The sequence below is a fragment of the Coregonus lavaretus genome, assembly GCF_964263955.1.
Source record: "Coregonus lavaretus genome assembly, chromosome: 23".
NCBI lineage: Eukaryota > Metazoa > Chordata > Actinopteri > Salmoniformes > Salmonidae > Coregonus > Coregonus lavaretus.
Genome location: NC_140010.1, coordinates 9,146,258 through 9,165,388, shown reverse-complemented (window position 1 = coordinate 9,165,388; position 19,131 = coordinate 9,146,258). Strand labels below are relative to the sequence as shown.

The 19,131-nt window shown below is 45.6% G+C and overlaps 2 protein-coding genes across 2 annotated transcripts; both read right to left on the bottom strand.

Annotated features, from left to right (window-relative positions):
- Positions 1 to 312: 312 nt before the first annotated feature.
- Positions 313 to 11,522, bottom strand: LOC311098858 (uncharacterized protein; the record flags this gene model as incomplete). Its single annotated transcript, XM_084139423.1, has 9 exons — positions 313 to 1,746; positions 1,905 to 1,996; positions 9,492 to 9,643; positions 9,791 to 9,969; positions 10,068 to 10,141; positions 10,299 to 10,530; positions 10,634 to 10,970; positions 11,157 to 11,318; positions 11,512 to 11,522. The coding sequence occupies 9 exons, from the start codon at positions 11,520 to 11,522 to the stop codon at positions 1,504 to 1,506; spliced, it is 1,482 nt and encodes a 493-aa protein (XP_083995549.1). The 3' UTR covers positions 313 to 1,503.
- A 601-nt stretch (positions 11,523 to 12,123) lies between these two features.
- On the bottom strand, positions 12,124 to 18,758 carry LOC311099164 (Golgi reassembly-stacking protein 2-like). Its single transcript, XM_084139841.1, has 10 exons — positions 18,580 to 18,758; positions 17,711 to 17,791; positions 17,343 to 17,546; positions 17,164 to 17,250; positions 16,889 to 17,019; positions 16,662 to 16,797; positions 15,586 to 15,709; positions 13,543 to 13,629; positions 13,332 to 13,427; positions 12,124 to 13,154 (listed from the first exon to the last, which is right to left on the bottom strand). Exons 1-10 carry the CDS (start codon positions 18,640 to 18,642, stop codon positions 12,904 to 12,906), a joined length of 1,260 nt encoding a protein of 419 aa, XP_083995967.1. The 5' UTR covers positions 18,643 to 18,758; the 3' UTR covers positions 12,124 to 12,903.
- Positions 18,759 to 19,131: the final 373 nt, after the last annotated feature.

Genomic DNA, 19,131 nt, shown 5'->3' with positions numbered 1-19,131 from the left:
CCCCCTTCCCCCGTGAAATGTTGAGCACATGCAAAGGTTTAGTAAGTCCAACCCTTGGTTTCTCATGTCTCCTTGTTCATTTGTGCTCTGAAATACATTTTTATTTTGCTGCTATATAGATGTGGCTTTTAGTTAAGATCTATCTGTATGAACTACCTCAGGTACAGATAGTGCAGGTCTGTGCGAAGAGGAACACTCTTGGGCCCTGAAGTGTAAAGCCTACTCTTTAGGGGCCCTTTGAAGTGTACACTCCACTGTGGTGAGAAGAATAATGCTTCTGTATGCCAGGAGACCCAATAACTTCAGTGTTTTACCACAGCAATGTTTATTAGTAGTCTGGAAACCATGTGTCATATATATATATATAAAGTTGTATAAAACTGTTCATGACATATATGAAGGAAAAGCCCAGTTTGATGAAGGCTCTCTTCTGTTCAGTAACACTTTATTTGAAGTCTGTCAAAGGCCTGCATAACACTGTCATAAGACTGACATTACAGCATATTGGTTGTGTACAGAATGTAAAAGGGTTTTAAGTCAAGTGTTACCCAATATGCTTTATATTGGAAGACTGTGGAGCTTTAAACAGACGACACTTGTATTTCAGATTGGGCTACGTATGACCATCATAGCAGACCATAACGCAGGAGCCACAGTAGATCAACACCATGTAAACTGGCTTCACCACTATCTGATACATACAGGACAGATACATGTCAGATATGAGAATGAATGGGAGGCAATGTCAGGTCCTGTCATTCATATGCAATAAAGATTGCCTTACAAGTCCTACCAAGGCCACCGCCTTTGGTTTGTGCGCATACAGTCTCCCACAGACAACACAACACACAGGTTTATGTATAATACATTTTTCCTGATCCAACACTTGGATCGGTCAGATGCAGTAGTTGTCAGTGACACCCGATGAAAGCATGGCAGACAAGATGCCATTTGTCTAAAGGCTGGGAGGTCAGTTACAACCATAGACTTGGATAACATCACATCATTCTATCTGTCCCAGTATGGCGTCTGAGGGCACGGGCAGGGCTGTTGACACCATCTCCATTTTGAACTAGTCAACTTTCTTCTTCAAACAAAGGGTCCACACTGCCACCTGGAGTGTGTTGTTTGAACAGGTAAAAAGCCAAGGTTGGAGATTTATTGCCACCTGGAGTTATGAACTGTTTCCTCAAGTATAATTCATTGGCTGATCCCTCCTGATGACCTGGATGGAATTATGTGATCCTTCCTTAACCCATAGGAAGTCCCACCCAGTTGACTGGTGAAAGTCCTCAATGGCGCTGCACATGCTAAAGCAGGCTTTTGGGCACTAGAGTCCTCTATCTATGGTTACACGCAGGAAGATTGAAGAGGGCTTGTTCAGCATGTTGCCTTGTGAGTCTACGCTCAGACAAAAGGGGAAACCCAGACACATCACAAGGGGTACTCAGGAGGGAAAGGAGAAAATGTAAGGCTGTGGATTGAGGGACTAGGAGAGGAGTGTCAGGCCAGTCCAGGGGTGTGTGTGATTGGGTTCTCCACTGTAGTCTTGTCTCTGGGTCCTCCTGGCTCTGAATGGACCTGTGCTCTAATGTCCATCTGGTTCCGGGTCCTTCTGAGCCCTTTTCCGCTCCTACTCCCAACGCCCCTGCTGCTCCTCCCCACTGCCACTGCAGAGCTCCCCGGCCCAGAGTCACTAGAGTCATCCTCCTCTGGAGGTTTGGAGGAGTGGGATGACCGAGAGAGCTGTGGTGGGGAGAAATGATACTGCATAATATCACTATTACTGTCACTTTTACTGTTAATGTAGGCCTGCTAGTAGTTTAGTCATTGATTAATTAATCAACTAATTAAGTACAAGCATTTCTACATACTGTGTGCCTGTGTGTGTGGTGAACACTCACCTTTCTGATCCCTGTGATGGTGGTGAATGTTCCATGGTTGGGCTCACACCTGAAGTACCTGTTACCATGGAGACTGCCTTCATTTTCTCCACCTAAAGATTAATAGGAACAGGTATTATCAGGGCCGGCTCCAGGAATAAGCAACATAAGTGGTCGCTTAGGGCCCCTGGCCGCTAGGGTGCCCCCCAACCCCCCAAAATAAATATATAATTATTATTTAAAAAATGAGGCGCTCAGTCCGGGTCTCAACGTACTGTTGAGAGTTAAAATAGTAGAATACACAAGGTGCAAGTTCGAAATTTGGTTGTGCATCAGCAATCTTTCTCTTATGTCAGTCACTGAAAGTCACTCAACTAGCCCTGTCAGCTAACAATCTTTAGGTTGGTAAATTAGTCTAGCCAGCTATCTAAACTTGTAGTAATCATGGCCGAATACAGACCAGGAACTCAGGGCACGTGCCCAGGGGCCCTGAACTCCAAGGGGCCCCCATTGATTTTGTTAGTCACTCTCACTCAGATACACTACATGACCAAAAGTATGTGGATACCTGCTCGTCGAACATCTCATTCAAAAATCATGGGCATTAATATGGAGTTGGTCCCCCCTTTGTTGCTATAACAGCCTCTACTCTTCTGGCAAGGTTTTCCACTACATGTTGGAACATTGCTGTGGGGACTTGCTTCCATTCAGCCACAAGAGCATTAGTGAGGTCAGGCACTGATGTTGCTGATTAGGCCTGGCTCACAGTCGGCATTCCAATTCATCCCAAAGGTGTTCAATGGGGTTGAGGTCAGGGCTCTGTGCAGGCCAGTAAAGTTCTTCCACACCAATCTCGACAAACCATTTCTGTATGGACCTCGCTTTGTGCACGGGGCATTGTCATGCTGAAACAGGAAAGGGCCTTCCCCAAACTGTTGCCACAAAGTTGGAAGCACAGAATCGTCTAGAATGTCGTATGCTGTAGCGTTAAGATTTCCCTTCACTGGAACTAAGGGGCCTAGCCCAAACCATTATTCCTCCTCCACCAAACTTTACAGTTGGCACTATGCATTGGGGCAGGTAGCGTTCTCCTGGCATCCGCCAAACCCAGATTTGTCCGCCAGACTGCCAGATGGTGAAGCGTGATTCATCACTCCAGAGAACGAGTTTCCACTGCTCCAGAGTCCAATGGCGGCGAGTTTTACACCGCTCCAGCCAACACTTGGCGTTGCGCATGGTGATTTTAGGCGTGTTTGCGGCTGCTCAGCCATGGAAACCCATTTCATGAAGCTCCCGACGAACAGTTCTTGTGCCGACGTTGCTTCCAAAGGCAGTTCGGAACTCGGTAGTGAGTGTTGCAACCGAGAACAGACGATTTTTACATGCTTCATCCCTCGACGGTCCTGTTCTGTGAGCTTCTGTGGCCTACCACTTCATGGCTGAGACATTGTTGCTCCTAGACGTTTCCACTTCACAATAACAGCACTTACAGTTGACCGGGGAAGCTCTAGCAGGGCAGAAATTTGACAAACTGACTTGTTGGAAAGGTGGCATCTTATGACGGTGCCATGTTGAAAGTCACTGAGCTCTTCAGTAAGGCCATTCTACTGCCAATGTTTGTCTATGGAGATTGGATGGCTGTGTGCTCGATTTTATACACCTGTCAGCAATGGGTGTGGCTGAAATAGCCAAGTGTGTCCACATACCTTTGTATATATAGTGTATCATTAACATGGCATAAGTCATGGCAAACTGTGTAGAATTGCAGGAAATTAGCTTTAAAACAGAAAATATAATCTCTCCACCCCATGTCTAAATGGGTTGAATTGCAGGAAATTAGCTGTAAAAATGCACCTTTTTTCCCTCAGCCCCATGGCAAAATGAATTAATTCACTTTAAAAGGTACATTTCTCTCCACTGTCAAGAGGGGAGCGCCACTAAAATGTTTTGCCCGCGCGGTGGTGGGGGCAAACCAAATCTCGCTTAGGGCCCCCAAAAGGCTAGAGCCAGCCCTGGGTGCTACCCCAGACAAAAGGGGAAACCCAGACACATCACAAGGGGTATACATCTGAAGCATATGTTTACAACCTCCACTCACCACCAAATATTGTGATGAGAGGAAGTCCAGTGGCGGGAAGTGGGAGGAGATGGAGCTAGATGAAACTTGGCCGACGTGCACATTTTATCATCGATGAAACATTCCATCTCAAAGTTTTCTGTTTCCAAAACTAGAATCTGTTACAAACTGAGTGCACTAAGTTTTGTAGACTTTGCCAAAGTTTCTGAAAATTGTGCTGTTTAGGAGTGCAAGGGTGAATTTAGTTATTGCACACCCGCACTTCAAAGTAGGCGTTCCCTAATGGAAATATGCAAATACATGCTAAAATACGCCAATAGGATCTCGCTCATACTTGGCTCTGCCCACCTCCTTGCTTGTTCTGCCCACTATGCTTCATTTGCTCCCATTGGAAACGGCGCTGATGATAAATATTTGGTTAGGGCTAGGTTAAATCAGATTGACATCCACATAGCGTTGTTTTGGCGGTGTCGGAGGTGGAACTGTGTTAGAGCTGTCAAATCCACAAGCAGCTCGTTGCGGTACCTTATCACGGACACTGCCGTTGGAATGCCACGAAAACCACAGATTATAATCCGACAAATCCCATACAGCCACGTTAGAAGTTCATGAAGTTCAAACACTCAAATTTGACTGATAGCCATAAATCCCCCCATCCAAATGAACATCAAATCAAATGTTATTGGTCACATGCACATATTTAGCAGATGTTATTGCGGGTGTAGCGAATTGCTTGTGTTCCAAGCTCCAACAGTGCAGTAATATCTAACAATACACACAAATCTAAAAGTAAAAAATGTAATTAAGAAATATTACGACGAGCAATGTCAGAGTCCAGAGTATGTATTAATATATATTCACAGTAGCAGTCAAAAGTTTGGACACACCTACTCATTCAAGGGGTTTTCTTTATTTTCTACTAATTTCTACAAAAGTGTTAAACAAATCAAAATACATTTTATATTTGAGATTCTTCAAAGTAGCCACCCTTTGCCTTGATGACAGCTATGCACACGCTTGGTATTCTCTTAACCAGCTTCACCTGGAATGCTTTTCCAACAGTCTTGAAGGAGTTCCCACATATGCAGAGCACTTGTTGGCTGCTTTTCCTTCACTCTGCGGTCCAACTCATCCCAAATCATCTCAATTGGGTTGAGGTCGGGTGATTGTGGAGGCCAGGTCATCTGATGCAGCACTCCATCACTCTCCTTTTTGGTCAAATAGCCCTTACACAGCCTGGAGGTGTGTTGGGTCATTGTCCTGTTGAAAAACAAATGATAGTCCCACTAAGCCCAAACCAGATGGGATGGCGTATCACTGAAGAATGCTGTGGTAGCCATGCTGGTTAAGTGTGTCTTGAATTCTAAATAAATCACTGATAGTGTCACCAGCAAAGAACCCCCACACCATCACACCTCCTCCTCCATGCTTCACGGTGGGAACCACACATGCGGAGATCATCTTTTCACCTACTCTGCGTCTCACAATGAAACTGCGGTTGGAACCAAAAATCTCAAATATGGACTCATCAGATCAAAGGACAGATTTCCACCGGTCTAATGTCCATTGCTCGTGTTTCTTGGCCCAAGCAAGTCTCTTCTTCTTATTGGTGTCCTTTAGTAGTGGTTTCTTTGCAGCAATTCTACCATGAAGGCCTGATTCACGCAGTCTCCTCTAAACAGTTGATGTTGAGATGTGTCTGTTACTTGAACTCTGTGAAGCATTTATTTGGGCTGCAATCTGAGGTGCAGTAAACTCTAATGAACTTATCCTCTGCAGCAGAGTTAACTCTGGGTCTTCGTTTTTTGTGGCGGTCCTCATGAGAGCCAGTTTCATCATAGCACTTGATGGTTTTTGCGACTGCACTTGAAGAAACTGAAAGTTGACATTTTCCAAATTGACTGACCTTCATGTCTTAAAGTAATGATGGAGTGTAATTTCTCTTTGCTTATTTGAGCTATTCTTGCCATAATATGGACTTGGTCTTTTACCAAATAGGCCTATCTTCTGTATACCACCCCTACCTTGTCGCAACACAACCTGTTAATTGAAATGCATTCCAGGTGACTACCTCGTGAAGCTGGTTGAGAGAATGCCAAGAGTGTGCAAAGCTGTCATCATGGCAAAGGGTGGCTACTTTGAAGAATCTCAAATATTAAATATATTTTGATTTGTTTAACACTTTTTTGGTTACTATATGATTCCATATGTGTTATTTCATTGTTTTGATATCTTCACTATTATTCTACAATGTAAAAAATAAAGAAAAACCCTTGAATGAGTAGGTGTGTCCAAACTTTTGACTGTGTGTGTGTGTGTGTGGTGTGTGTATAGACATTACGGACAGTATGTGGATAGAATATGTAGTATATTTGAAGAATACATGGATAGAATAGTATATGTACAGCAATAGTTGAATAGGATGGCCTTGACTAGAATACAGTATATACACTACCATTCAAAAGTTTGGGGTCACTTAGAAATGTCATTTTTTACGAAAGAAAAGCACTTTTTTTTGTCCATTAAAATAACATCAAATTGATCAGAAATAAAGTGTAGACATTGTTAATGTTGTAAATGCTATTGTAGCTGGAAACTGCTGATTTTTAATGGAATATCTACATAGGCGTACAGAGGCCCATTATCAGCAACCATCAGTCCTGTGTTCCAATGGCACGTTGTGTTTGCTAATCCAAGTTGATCATTTTAAAAGGCTAATTGATCATTAGAAAACCCTTTTGCAATTATGTTCGCACAGCTGAAAACTGTTGTGCTGATTAAAGAACCAATAAAACCTTCTTGAGACTAGTTGAGTATCTGAAGCATCAGCAATTGTGGGTTTGATTACAGGCTCAAAATGGCCAGAAACAAAGAACTTTCATCTCAAACTCGTCAGTCTATTCTTGTTCTGAGAAATTAAGGCTATTCCATGCGAGAAACTGCCAAGAAACTGAAGAGCTCGTACAACGCTGTGTACTACTCCCTTCACAGAACAGCGCAAACTGGCTCTAACCAGAATAGAAAGAGGAGTGGGAGGCCCCGGTGCACAACTGAGCAAGAGGACAAATACATTAGCGTGTCTAGTTTGAGAAACAGACGCCTCACAGGTCCTCAACTGGCAGCTTCATTAAATAGTACCCGCAAAACACCAGTCAACGTCAACAGTGAAGAAGCGACTCCGGGATGTTGACCTTCTAGGCAGAGTTGCAAAGAAAAAGCCATAGAAAAAGCAAAAGAATACAGACACTGGACAGAGGAATATATGGACAGACAAATCGAAGTTTGAGGTGTTCGGATCACAAAGAAGAAAATTTGTGAGACGCAGACCAAATGAAAAGATGCTGTAGGAGTGCTTGATGCCATCTGTCAAGCATGGTGGGGGCAATGTGATGGTCTGGGGGTGCTTTGGTGGTGATAAAGTGGGAGTTTTGTACAGGGTAAAAGGGATCTTGAAGAAGGAAGGCTATCACTCCATTTTGCAACGCCATGCCATACCCTGTGGACAGCGCTTCATTGGAGCCAATTTCCTCCTACAACAGGACAATGACCCAAAGCACAGCTCCAAACTATGCAATAACTATTTAGGGAAGAAGCAGTCAGCTGGTATTCTGTCTATAATGGAGTGGCCAGCACAGTCACCGGATCTCAACCCTATTGAGCTGTTGTGGGAGCAGCTTGCCCATAAAGCCAATCCAACTTGCGGGAGGTGCTTCAGGAAGCATGGGGTGAAATCTCATCAGATTACCTCAACAAATTGACAACTAGAATGCCAAAGGTCTGCAAGGCTGTAATTGCTGCAAATGGAGGATTCTTTGACGAAAAGCAAAGTTTGAAGGACACAATTATTATTTCAATTAAAAATAATTATTTCTGACCTTGTCAATGACTACATTTCCTATTAATTTTGCTATACTTCCTATTCAAACTAATTTCATGTATGTTTTCATGGACCCCAAACTTTTGAACGGTAGTGTACATATGAAATGGGTAAAACAGTTTGTAAACATTATTAAAGTGACCAGTGTTCCATTATTAAAGTGACCAGTGTTCCATGTCTATGTATACTGGGTAGCATTCTCTAAGGTGCAGGGTTGAGTAAGCGGGTGGAAGCCGGCTAGTGACAGTGACTAACTTCAGGGCAGGGTACAGGGTGGAGGCCGGCTAGTGATAACGATTTAACAGTATGATGGCCTTGAGATAAAAGCTGTTTTTCAATCTCTTGGTACCAGCTTTGATGCACATGTACTGACCTCGCCTTCTGGGTGGTAGCGGGGCAAACAGGCTATGGCTCAGGTCCTTGATTATCTTTTTGACCTTCCTGTGACACCGGGTGCTGTAGATGTCCTGGAGGGCAGGCAGTGTGCCCCCCGGTGATGCATTGGGCAGACCGAACCACCCTCTGGAGAGCCCTGCGGTTCAGCACGGTGCAGTTGCCTTACCAGGCGGTGATACAGCCCGACAGGATGCTCTCAATGGTGCATCTGTAAAAGTTTGTGATGGTCTTAGGGGCCAAGCCGAATTTCTTCAGCCTCCTTGCGCCTCCTTCACCACACTGTCTGTGTGAAGGGACCATTTCAGATTGTCAGTGATGTGTACGCCGAGGAACTTGAAGCTTTTCACCTTCTCCACTGCGGTCTCGTCAATATGGATGGGGGCGCGCTCCCTCTGCTGTCTCCTGAAGTCCACAATCAGCTCCTTTGTTTTGTTGACGTTGAGGGAGAGGTTATATTCCTGGCACCACTCCGCCAGGGCCCTCACCTCCTCTCTGTAGGCCATCTCGTTGTTGTTGGTAATCAGGCCTACCACTGTCGTCTGCAAACTTGATGATTGAGTTGGAGGCCTGTGTAGCCACACAGTCATTGGTGAACAGAAGGTACAGGAGGGGGCCCCTGTGTTGAGGATCTGTATACTGGAGGTGTTGTTTCCTACCTTCACCACTTGGGGTCGGCACGTCAGGAAGTCCAGGACCCTGTTGCACAGGTGGGTTTCAGACCCAGGGCCCTGAGGTTAATGATGAGCTTGGAGGGTACTATGCTGTTGAAGGCTGAGCTATAGTCAATGAACAGCATTCTTACATAGGTATTCCTCTTGTCCAAATGGGATATGGCAGTGTACAGTGCAATGGCTATTACATCATCCGTGGATCTATTGGGGCGGTATGCAAATTGCAGTAGGTCTAGGGTGCATGAAAACATGCATTAGCCTAACATACATTTGCTCATAATTATTTCTAACATGGATAGAGATTACACTTTCTAGCACCGTTTTGAACTGATGCAGTAGGGACAATAAGAAAGGTAGTGATTTGTGACACAAGAGCAGCCGCTCACCGATATGTCAGCTCATACCACAGTTAGACCTCCAACGCCAATGCTGGTTAATGCTGGTTAATGCTCGATCTGATTGAATCCAGGCCTTATTTACCAGTATCTTTGGTGTTACTGTCACGGTTGTCATGGTGATGAGAATGACAGACATTCACACACATCATAACCACACACGGTCACACGCACGCACACACACAAACTCACTGGCTGTGTCCAATTCCACTCCGATATAGATGTCTGTAGCGTCAGTGTTATCCAGTGGTCCGATAAACCTCACAGCTCCTCTTCTCCTCTCCTCTCCTCTCCTCCTTCTCTCCAGCACTACACGGTCATTCACACACAGACGGTGCTTCTTCCTAATATGCACATGCATGCACAAACACACATACACAGTTATCAAGTTCTATAAATCACAATTATTGTGAAATGAGTCAAATACAGTATAATACAGTAATAAACAGGTAATAAACAGAATAGAAACTAAAGCCAGAATAGAAGTGTACGTGGTGGTTAATGCCCTGGGGTCCAGCCCTCCTCCTCCTCCTGCTGCTGGGACTGTGGACGAGGCTAGACACCTCTCCTCCTCCTCCTCCTCCTCCTCCTCCTCCTCCTCTTTCGTCTCCCCCATCTCTCCCCTCAGAGGTCCACATGAGGCACTTCTCCTTAGGACTTTCTCTCTTTTCTGCTCACAAACAACAAACAACAACCACAATAACAGCTCATCATAAAGGCTGTGACATCCTCATGTGTCCATTGTGAAGTATGATAATGAGGTCCAACCTTCAGCGTGTGTTTTCGGTCCGAAGTCTGTCCACACTGCTCAGACGGCAGGTTGCCCTTCTCTCTCCTCCTGACTGAAACACACACACACACACACACACATTGTCCTGACATGGTGAGCACACAGCAAAGACAGACTGTAGCTTCACATTCTCCTTTGTCACAATCACATGAATAAAACAGACATTCCAATTCAAAGCACTGCTTCATTATGTCAAATGATTGACTCACCTCTTTCTCTGGCTGTGCGGTCACGCTGGGGGGAGTGAGGCATGATGGGGAGGGGTTGTGACCCCAGAGCCTCTTCCACACAGGGCAGAATAAGACTGTTGTTCTCTTCTTGTCTCCTTCCTCCCCCTCTCTTTCTCCCCCTCCCTTCTCCTCTCCTGCCTTCCTTTCCTCTCCACTCATCTTCTCCTGGATCCTCCCTCTCATACTCTTCCACACAGGGCAGAGCTGGTGTCTGACACACAGAGAGAGAGAGGGGTTGTTTGTGTGTATACGTTTACGTGAGTGTTGACTTGTGACAGAGAGAGAGAATGTGTGTGTGTGTGTGTCATACATACCTGTCTCCTCTGAGGGGTGAGGGTGTGAAGGGGGACCAGAGGGGGGAGGCACGGGGGTGTGACGCTAGAGCACAGGCTGCCCCTCCCAGAGCTGTAGAAGGAGGACACACTGGGGGAGACACTGGCTGGGGTAGAGGGGAGGTAGGGGGAGGAGGAGGCGAGAGAGATGGAGGGAAGGCAGGAGAGGGGAGAGGAGGGGCTGGTGTCTGGGAGTGAGGTGGAGCTGGTCTGGGATCTGTTGGAATCTGAGGGACCCACGGGTGCAGCTGGAGCAGTGGACAGCGAGCACATCAGCTCCTCTATTCGGACTCTCTGGACCTCTACGGTCCTGTGCAGACTGTAAGATAAGAGATGAGGCGCACACACACACAGCAGAGTTAAGCAAAGGTCAGACAAACTCAACCGAAACAGTGAATGGTTAACTTTCACAGAGAGGGGGCAGCTGAAAATTGGTGTGAATCAAGCATGTGACAGTGGGAATTTGTTTGATACAACAGGCCTATGGTCCTCTTTTGGGTCTCACCGTTGATTCTCGCGCAGTATCTCGGCTATCCTCGAGCATAGGTGCACTGCACCTCTCCTCGAGCCGTTGATGAAGAACAGGACAGCCTGCGAGGCGACCTCCTTGTCCTCCTCAAGACCCCCTGCCGAACTGCCCTCTTGGTTTAGGAAGAAGGCAGAAATACTACAGTAGTAGAAAACTGTCTAGCACTTTATTACCTTTATTCAGTGGTTTTGTGGCAGTTATTTCAGCACAGCAAACGTGTACGACAACACACAAATAGCCTACAAATGAATAGCCTACACAAATTGCCCCTATCACAGGTGTCACTATAAAAACATTTAAAAAACTAGATATATAATGCAGGCTACTTTACCAGTTTGACATGGTTTTAGTGAACTTAACTTTAATCACAGCTTTCTTATCCAAATAAAATCTTCCAAAGCTGTATCCTAGGTACCCGTGCGAGTCCCACCACAGCAGAGTGAGCTCCAAATCAATGTTTTCAAACCTGTTTGGGACGCACGTGACTCAAGGTCCGAATCCAACGACCTGGTTCGGTTTCTGCTGCGCTCGCGACCACTCATCTCCCAGTTCTCTCTCAATAACAAATGTCTATTGATGTGCTATTGTACTACTCTACTGTAAGCCATGTTGTGTTGCGTTTTTTCCTGTTTCTCACTAACCCTAGCCGACGTAACTCCCCTTGCGGTGCGTAACACCCAACCGAACGCACAGGTGAATTGGTGCGCTAGGTTGGCTCGCAATAGTACAGATAGCTTCTTGCTTTCTTGGTGAGGGTTTTAGGCTATAATTATTCTAATACGCTTGCTCTGTCTGGACATTCTTACATTTTAAGCAGGATAATGAAATATGCAAGGTAAAAACTTAAAACAAGTAGGCTATTCTATTAACAACCTATACCTTTTTGAAGGCAACGAAAGTGCATATATTTTGAAATAATATAAAAACACGCAGGACTAAAAAGTAGTTTAAAATTCCATCGCCTTTATTGCTCGAGTATGTATACAGGGTGTTTTCATAAAGTTGTAACACAGCGCCCTCGTGTAGTTGAAAAGCCTCACTGCGCCTTTCATTTCCCACGTCTTCATCCGACCATGCCAGAAGATGGCACTACAGGCAGCGCTGTCTAACCCCCAATACGATATTTACCACAAACCCTATCCCAGCCACAAATAGTTAATAGTTCTGACGATATCCCTCCCCATTTTGGTCCCCTCTGGCGTGGCCATCTAGTGACTACTGCCCTCACACAGCGTTTAAGGGTAGGCTATAGAGTTCTGTTATAAACAAACGGTGCATGGAGAGACACAGTACATAGGGACAAACATGCCTAATCATTTCTAAACACAAAATATGGTGCAAAATAATGCAAATGTCATTCTTTAACAGAAACAACCATAAAGCAATTGAACAAAAAAATTATATATAAAGGAATATCTAGCTAAGAGATGTCTGTGTTTACTAAAGGGTGCGGAAGATCATTTGAATTTTGAATGAAACTAAGGCAGTGTGGGACAGACAGGCTGGCAGGGCTACACTGCTTCTAGCCACTCAGCCACTGCTTTATTCCTTCAACTGATCTGTCCATCGTTTATTCCTCTGCTCCATGTTTCCAACTGACTGCACCAGCCTCACCGCTGAAAATTATTCTGTCCCTCCTGGCTAAATAAATATGAGAGAGAAAGAGAATGAGAGAGAGGGAGAGAAACCGACAGGTTTGATTCTGGGTATGAGACTTCCTGTGTTACGACGACGTCTCCGTGGCAGCCTTTGATTCCGTGGTCTCTGAGGCGACAGCTGGTTCTGTGGTGGCAGAAGAGGGAGCTGTGGCATCAGGGAGGGTCTGCTGCTCTGGGGTGGGGGTGACTGTGGGAAGGGTGAGGGGGGTGAAGGAGGAGACGTTGACAGGGGGAAGGGACAGCATGGCGGGCAGGGGGGGGAGGGGGGCTAGACCTGGCAGGTTCAGAGGAGGGAAGGGTGCGAGTGGAGGGAATCCTGCAATGGAGGGGGAGGAGGGGGCAGGTGAGAGAGAAGAAGAGAGAGATCTGTAGTTGATCACAGGAATAATCACACTGGTACATAATACATCATGCCTGGGGGTGGAAACCCACTGTTAGCATTAGCTGCTAGCTGTATAAACCTGCTATTCCAGGTGGCGGTAGCCCGCTTTACCTGCTAGCGATACAGCACTGAGGTCTGGCAGCGCGGTGAGGTTGAGATTAGGGAGGTTTGGGAATGGGGGCAGGCCACCCGGGAGAGGCAACAGACCTACAACAGCACACAAATAAAAGTATACTTATTCAGTGTAGAAAAGGTATTGTGTAAGATTTGGTAGTTTCAATTCGATCTTCAAATATCATTCTGAAGAGAGGCGTGTGCTGACCTGGTAGCGTGGTGGCAGGGTTGAAGGTCGTGGAGGCTGGGTTTAGGGGGCTAAGGGAGGTGGGAATCAGGGGAACAGTGGGGAGACCTGGAAAAGAAAGAAAGAGAGAGAGTATGATCTTTTAGACCAGGGATGGGCAAACTACGTCCCGTGGGCGCCCACAGGAGGTTTGAGTAGATACATTCATAAATAAATACATTATTATTTTGGGTTTTAAACAATACTCCAGGCCACACTGTCTAAAACTAGATAGAAAGTATGAAGAAATTATAATGGACCTACAGTGCATTCGAAAAGTATTCAGACCCCTTAACCTTCTCCACTTTGTTACGTTACAGCCTTATTCTAAAATGGATCAAATTAATTTTTTTACTCATCAATCTACAAACAGTACCCCAGAATTACAAAGCGAAAACAGGTTGAGAATATTTAGCAAATGTATTACAAATTAAAAACAGAAATACCTTATTTACATAAGTACTCAGACCCTTTGCTATGAAACTCGAAATTTAGCTCAGGTGCATCCTGTTTCCATTGATCATCCTTGAGATGTTTCAACAACTTGATTGGAGTCTACCTGTGGCAAATTCAATTGATTGGACATGATTTGGAAAGGCACACACCTGTCTATATAAGGTCCCACAGTTGACAGTGCATGTCAGAGCAAAAACCAAGCCATGAGGATGAAGGAAATTGTCCGTAGAGCTCAGAGACAGGATTGTGTCGAGGCACAGATCTGGGGAAGGGTACCAAAACATTTCTGCAGCATTGAAGGTCCCCAGGAACACAGTGGCCTCCATCATTCTTAAACGGAAGAGTTTGTAACCACCAAGACTCTTCCTAGAGCTGGCCGCCCGGCCAAACTGAGCAATCGCGGGAGAAGGGCCTTGGTCAGGGAGGTGACCAATAACCCGATGGTCATTCTGAAAGAGCTCCAGAGTTCCTCTGTGGAGATGCGAGAACCATCCAGAAGGACAACCATCTCTGCAGCACTCCACCAATCAGGCCTTTATGGTAGAGTGGCCAGACGGAAGCCACTCCTCAGTAAAAGGCACATGACAACCCCCTTGGAGTTTGCCAAAAGGCACCTAAAGGACTCTCAGACCATGAGAAACCAGATTCTCTGGTCTGATGAAACCAAGATTGAACTCTTTGGCCTGAATGCCAAGCGTCACGTCTGGAGTAAACCTGGCACTATCCCTACGGTGAAGCATGGTGGTGGCAGCATCATGCTGTGGGGATGTTTTTTAGCTGCAGGGACTGGGAGACTAGTCAGGATTGAGGGAAAGATGAACACAGCAAAGTACAGAGAGATAATCATAATAATAATAATAATATGCCATTTAGCAGACGCTTTTATCCAAAGCGACTTACAGTCATGAGATCCTTGATGAAAACTTGTTCCAGAGCGCTCAGGACCTCAGACTGGGGCGAAGGTTCACCTTCCAACAGGACAACGACCCTAAGCACACAGCCAAGACAACGCAGGAGTGGCTTCGGGACAAGTCTCGGAATGTCCTTGAGTGGCCCAGCCAGAGCCCAGACTTGAACATCTCTGGAGAGACCTAAAAATAGCTGTGCAGCGACGCTCCACATCCAACCTGACAGAGCTTGAGAGGATCTGCAGAGAAGAATGGGAGAAACTCCCCAAATACAGGTGTGCCAAGCTTGTAGCATCATACCCAAGAAGACTTGAGGCTGTAATTGCTGCCAAAGGTGCTTCAACAAAGTACTGAGTAAAGGGTCTGAATACTTATGTAAATGTGATATTTACATCGTTATGGGGTATTGTGTGTAGATTGATGAGGGAAAAATATGTAGCCCTCAAGCAAATAAAGTCTGTGCATCCCTCTTTTAGACCATCTGTAGCATTTCAACTGCGATCATTCATTTCCAGTGGGAGTTTAATGGGGGCGGGGAGGCCATCTGGACCATGTTAAAAATGATTGGTCTAACCCTGGTGCCACATTCCATTCCAGACATTTCATAACACTTTGAAACCATTTTATGTTGAGAGCGAGAAGACAAAGAGAGATTCAATACCTGTCTGAAGCTCACTCGTGGTGGTGGGCGGGGTTGAGTTGATTGACAGGCTGGACAGCGAATGTTCTAACCCCGTGGGGACGGAAGGCACAGCAGGGGGTGGGGTTACAGCAGAGAGCTGAACCTGAGTGGGAGGGAGAAATAAGGCAGAAAAAGAGAGATGGAGAGGGAGTGAGGAATAGAGAAAGATGAGAGGGGTGGCTGATGAACTGGTAAGGTCAAGTGCATTTAAACGAGTAATTCACAATTCTAATGAACACCTTTCATCTCTGTCTCGCCTGTCTGCACTGGGAGGGACAGTCATACATACATAATGAGCCTCTCATAGCTCATAACCTTGCCCTGACGACAGGGTGGAGGGGAGGCATTGAACCAAGAGTGGGGAAAAACACGCAAATAAGTAGAGGACACTTTAAAAATCGATGGACTACTATTATGAGTCTGAGACTAAAGCTATACATACTGCCCAATAAATACTGAGAGGACAAAACATTAAGAACACCTTCGTAATATTGAGTGGCACCACCTCCTCCTCCTTTTGCCCTCAGAACAGCCTAAATTCGTCAGGGCATGGACTCTACAAGGTGTCGAAAGCGTTCCACAGGGATGCTCTGCCCATGTTGACGCCAATGCTTCCCACAGTTGTGTCAAGTTGGTGTGAAAAACCCAGTAGCATTGCAGTTCTTGACACTAATCGGTGCACCTGGCACCTACTACCATAACCCGTTCAAAGGCACTTAAATATTTTGTCTTGCCCAGTCCCCCTCTGAATGGCACACATACACAATATATGTCTCAAGGCTTAAAAATCCTTCTATAACCTGTCTCCTCCCCTTCATCTGCACTTATTGAAGTGGATTTAACAAGTGGCATCAATAAAGGACCATAGCTTTCACCTGGATTCACCTGGTCTGTCTATGTCATGGAAAGAGTTCTTAATGTTTTGTACACTCAGTGTATGTCATTGTAGAAGGATTACAAAAGAGCATAAAGTGACAGTGTCCACTGACTGTCCATGCAGTTATAGCCGTTGTGATTCTGGCTCTGTTTTGGTCGAGTTCTGGGTCAATACTAACCTCAGTAAATCCATCCTTGAGCGGGCTGATGGGCTCACCACTGGGAATGTGACCCGGAAAACTAATCTTCTTCCCTTCTTCAAATGGCCGGGTGGGAATTCTGTGCAGGTATCCGTATCCGATCCCACATCCCAGACTAGAACAGGGGAACAGGAGATAGCATTAGTGTGATGTCACTCGTCAGACTGAGATGTGTGTGTGTGGCATGTGTATTGTATGTTGGTTACCTGCCATCCCCTCCCCAGGAACTGTTGGGGGTGATGACCACCTCTCTGCAGTTGTCTGTGTCTGTGTTATAGACATATAGCTTCAATCCCTTCCCCTCATGGGTCTCTATCAGAGAAAACAGGTCCTCCGACTGAGGGGGAGGAAGAGAGGTGGAAGAGATAGCGATCAACTTCAATGACTCGTATCCAAATGCTTTGATTGGCTATTTTGTGAAGCTCCCAGTCTTAACTCCTAGAGTAGAATGCATGGTGTAGTAGTGTCAGTATGTGCGCACCTCGTTCATAACGGTGTCGGCTCCTATGATGTAATCAGTGTGGGGCCGCAAGCCAGCCAGGGCTGCCGGAGAGTTAGGCTCCACCTCCTGAGAAAGAGAGAGACCCTTGGTTAATCACCTTATATCAGTACACTGGGGCGAGCTAAATTGGGCACACCTATTGGCTACTGGCTACTCACCAGCACATGCCAGATGTTCTCATTGGCTCCCTCGAAGCTGCAGAAGCGTATGGAGACACCCAGCAGGCCCTGGCCACCCCAGAGGTTGCTAGGGGTGACTGTGGACTCCCTGAGCTCCAGGGTCTTAGAGGAGTAGACCAGCATTCTAACCGGCTTCTCCACACTGGCCTTCAACAGGTCCTTCAGAGTGTCATTGTCCTTGTTCTGAAACACAGACAGGGTAAATTATATAATTAGAATAAGTAGAATGGACATTCATTAGAGCTATACAATATAAGCCAGCATCCTCACTGTCAGTGGGAGTTTGTGTATGTGCATGTAGTAAGTGTGTGTTGAACATACCGATTCAACAGCATGTCTTTGCTTACCAGTCTTTCGTTGTTGATGGAGACGATGAAGTCAAAGAAAGGCTCCAGTCCTGCCCGGTGTCCTGGAGAATTCTCCTGAACCTGAGCAGAAGAGAGAGGAGACATGACTTGTAACAACTGTATTTTGTGATTGAAGGGGAGCAGCTGGAGCAAGGCTTGAACAAGGACCATGGAAGTTACAGGGTATTCACACTACTGCCTGTGCCATGAGATCCAGTCTTCTTGGCAAAGGTTATGGCGTTGCACATAATCTTTGAAATTTTAGCAGTAGCCTTTGAATGAAACAGGTATTACAAGCTACGCCTGTAATACCAGAAGGTTGGCTACCTGTCTGTCTCAAGATCCTTGTCACATCAACATATTTAAGATGGAGGTCTATACATTTAGGGAGCAATGAGACATTCAGGTGGTGGGACAAATGTGTAGAACAAAGACATGACTCTGTGATGTTGAGGATTCTGTCAGTAACGCGGCAATATTTTGACAACTAGCTAGCATTGAGCTGGCTAACTCATTTAAACGACATTAATGCTAACTGCCTGGTTGTTTTGACAGTTAACCGTACTTGCCAAACAATACATGCAACCAATAAAACGCATATACCTTTCAAAGCTGCATGTAAAATGATACATGCAAACGTTTAACTTGGACAATTCCACAATGGAACTGTAGCAAATGCTGGGGAAAGTAGCGTTAACACTGCTTATTAACATTAGCTACATGTAGGCCGGAATGTGATCCCCAGCCTCTATTTGACCGTGAGGCCACAATTAGGTCCTGCTGAGGGACCACTCCTGCGGATGCTAACGTTAGCTAGCCAGATAGCTAACATTATTTTGTGGACGTCAAAAAGAAAAACAAACACATACCCGAAGAACATGGTAACCTTCGGATCCTCCTCCCGGTATCTCGACACTCTGCGATCCCCCCATGACACGGCTGGTTTATATCGTAGTTAGGATTTAATGCTAGATATTTTTCTACTCCGGTAATTTTGCTAGCTGGCTAGCTCCAACTCCACTACGGTAGCCTGCAGTACCAGCTGAGCGCTTGTGTTGTTACGTGGCAGTCCACCAGGAAACAGGGCTGATGGGAGTTTTCCCATAGCCGCAGATCTGGAATCAGTTTATCCACCCAAAACCTCTCCATATTAATTAGTGGGAAAATTGCAAAACTGACCGAAGACCAGTGTCTAGGGCCAGGTGTAGGCTGGTGACATGCGCAGGTGTAGTGTTTCAGGTGCTGCTTTTGAATTGTGATATACAGTATACTCAGACAGTAGTACTAGTATTGGCATGTTGTACCATTATATCACAATACACTGTAAAACCTACCATACGTTTGTCACCTTTAAAAAAAAGAAGGGGAAACAGATTGATAAAGTGTCACTGGTAAGTGAATATGAATCTAAACTGTCACTG

Excerpts from the sequence above, each read along its gene's own strand:
- LOC311099164 (XM_084139841.1), bottom strand. The coding sequence starts at position 18,642 with ATGGGGGGATCGCAGAGTGTCGAGATACCGGGAGGAGGATCCGAAGGT. Across the intron at positions 16,798-16,888 it reads TCCTGGGGAGGGGATGGCAG|TCTGGGATGTGGGATCGGAT; the intron begins GTAACCAACATA and ends CCCCTGTTCTAG. Across the intron at positions 13,630-15,585 it reads CACGAGTGAGCTTCAGACAG|GTCTCCCCACTGTTCCCCTG; the intron begins GTATTGAATCTC and ends TTTCTTTTCCAG.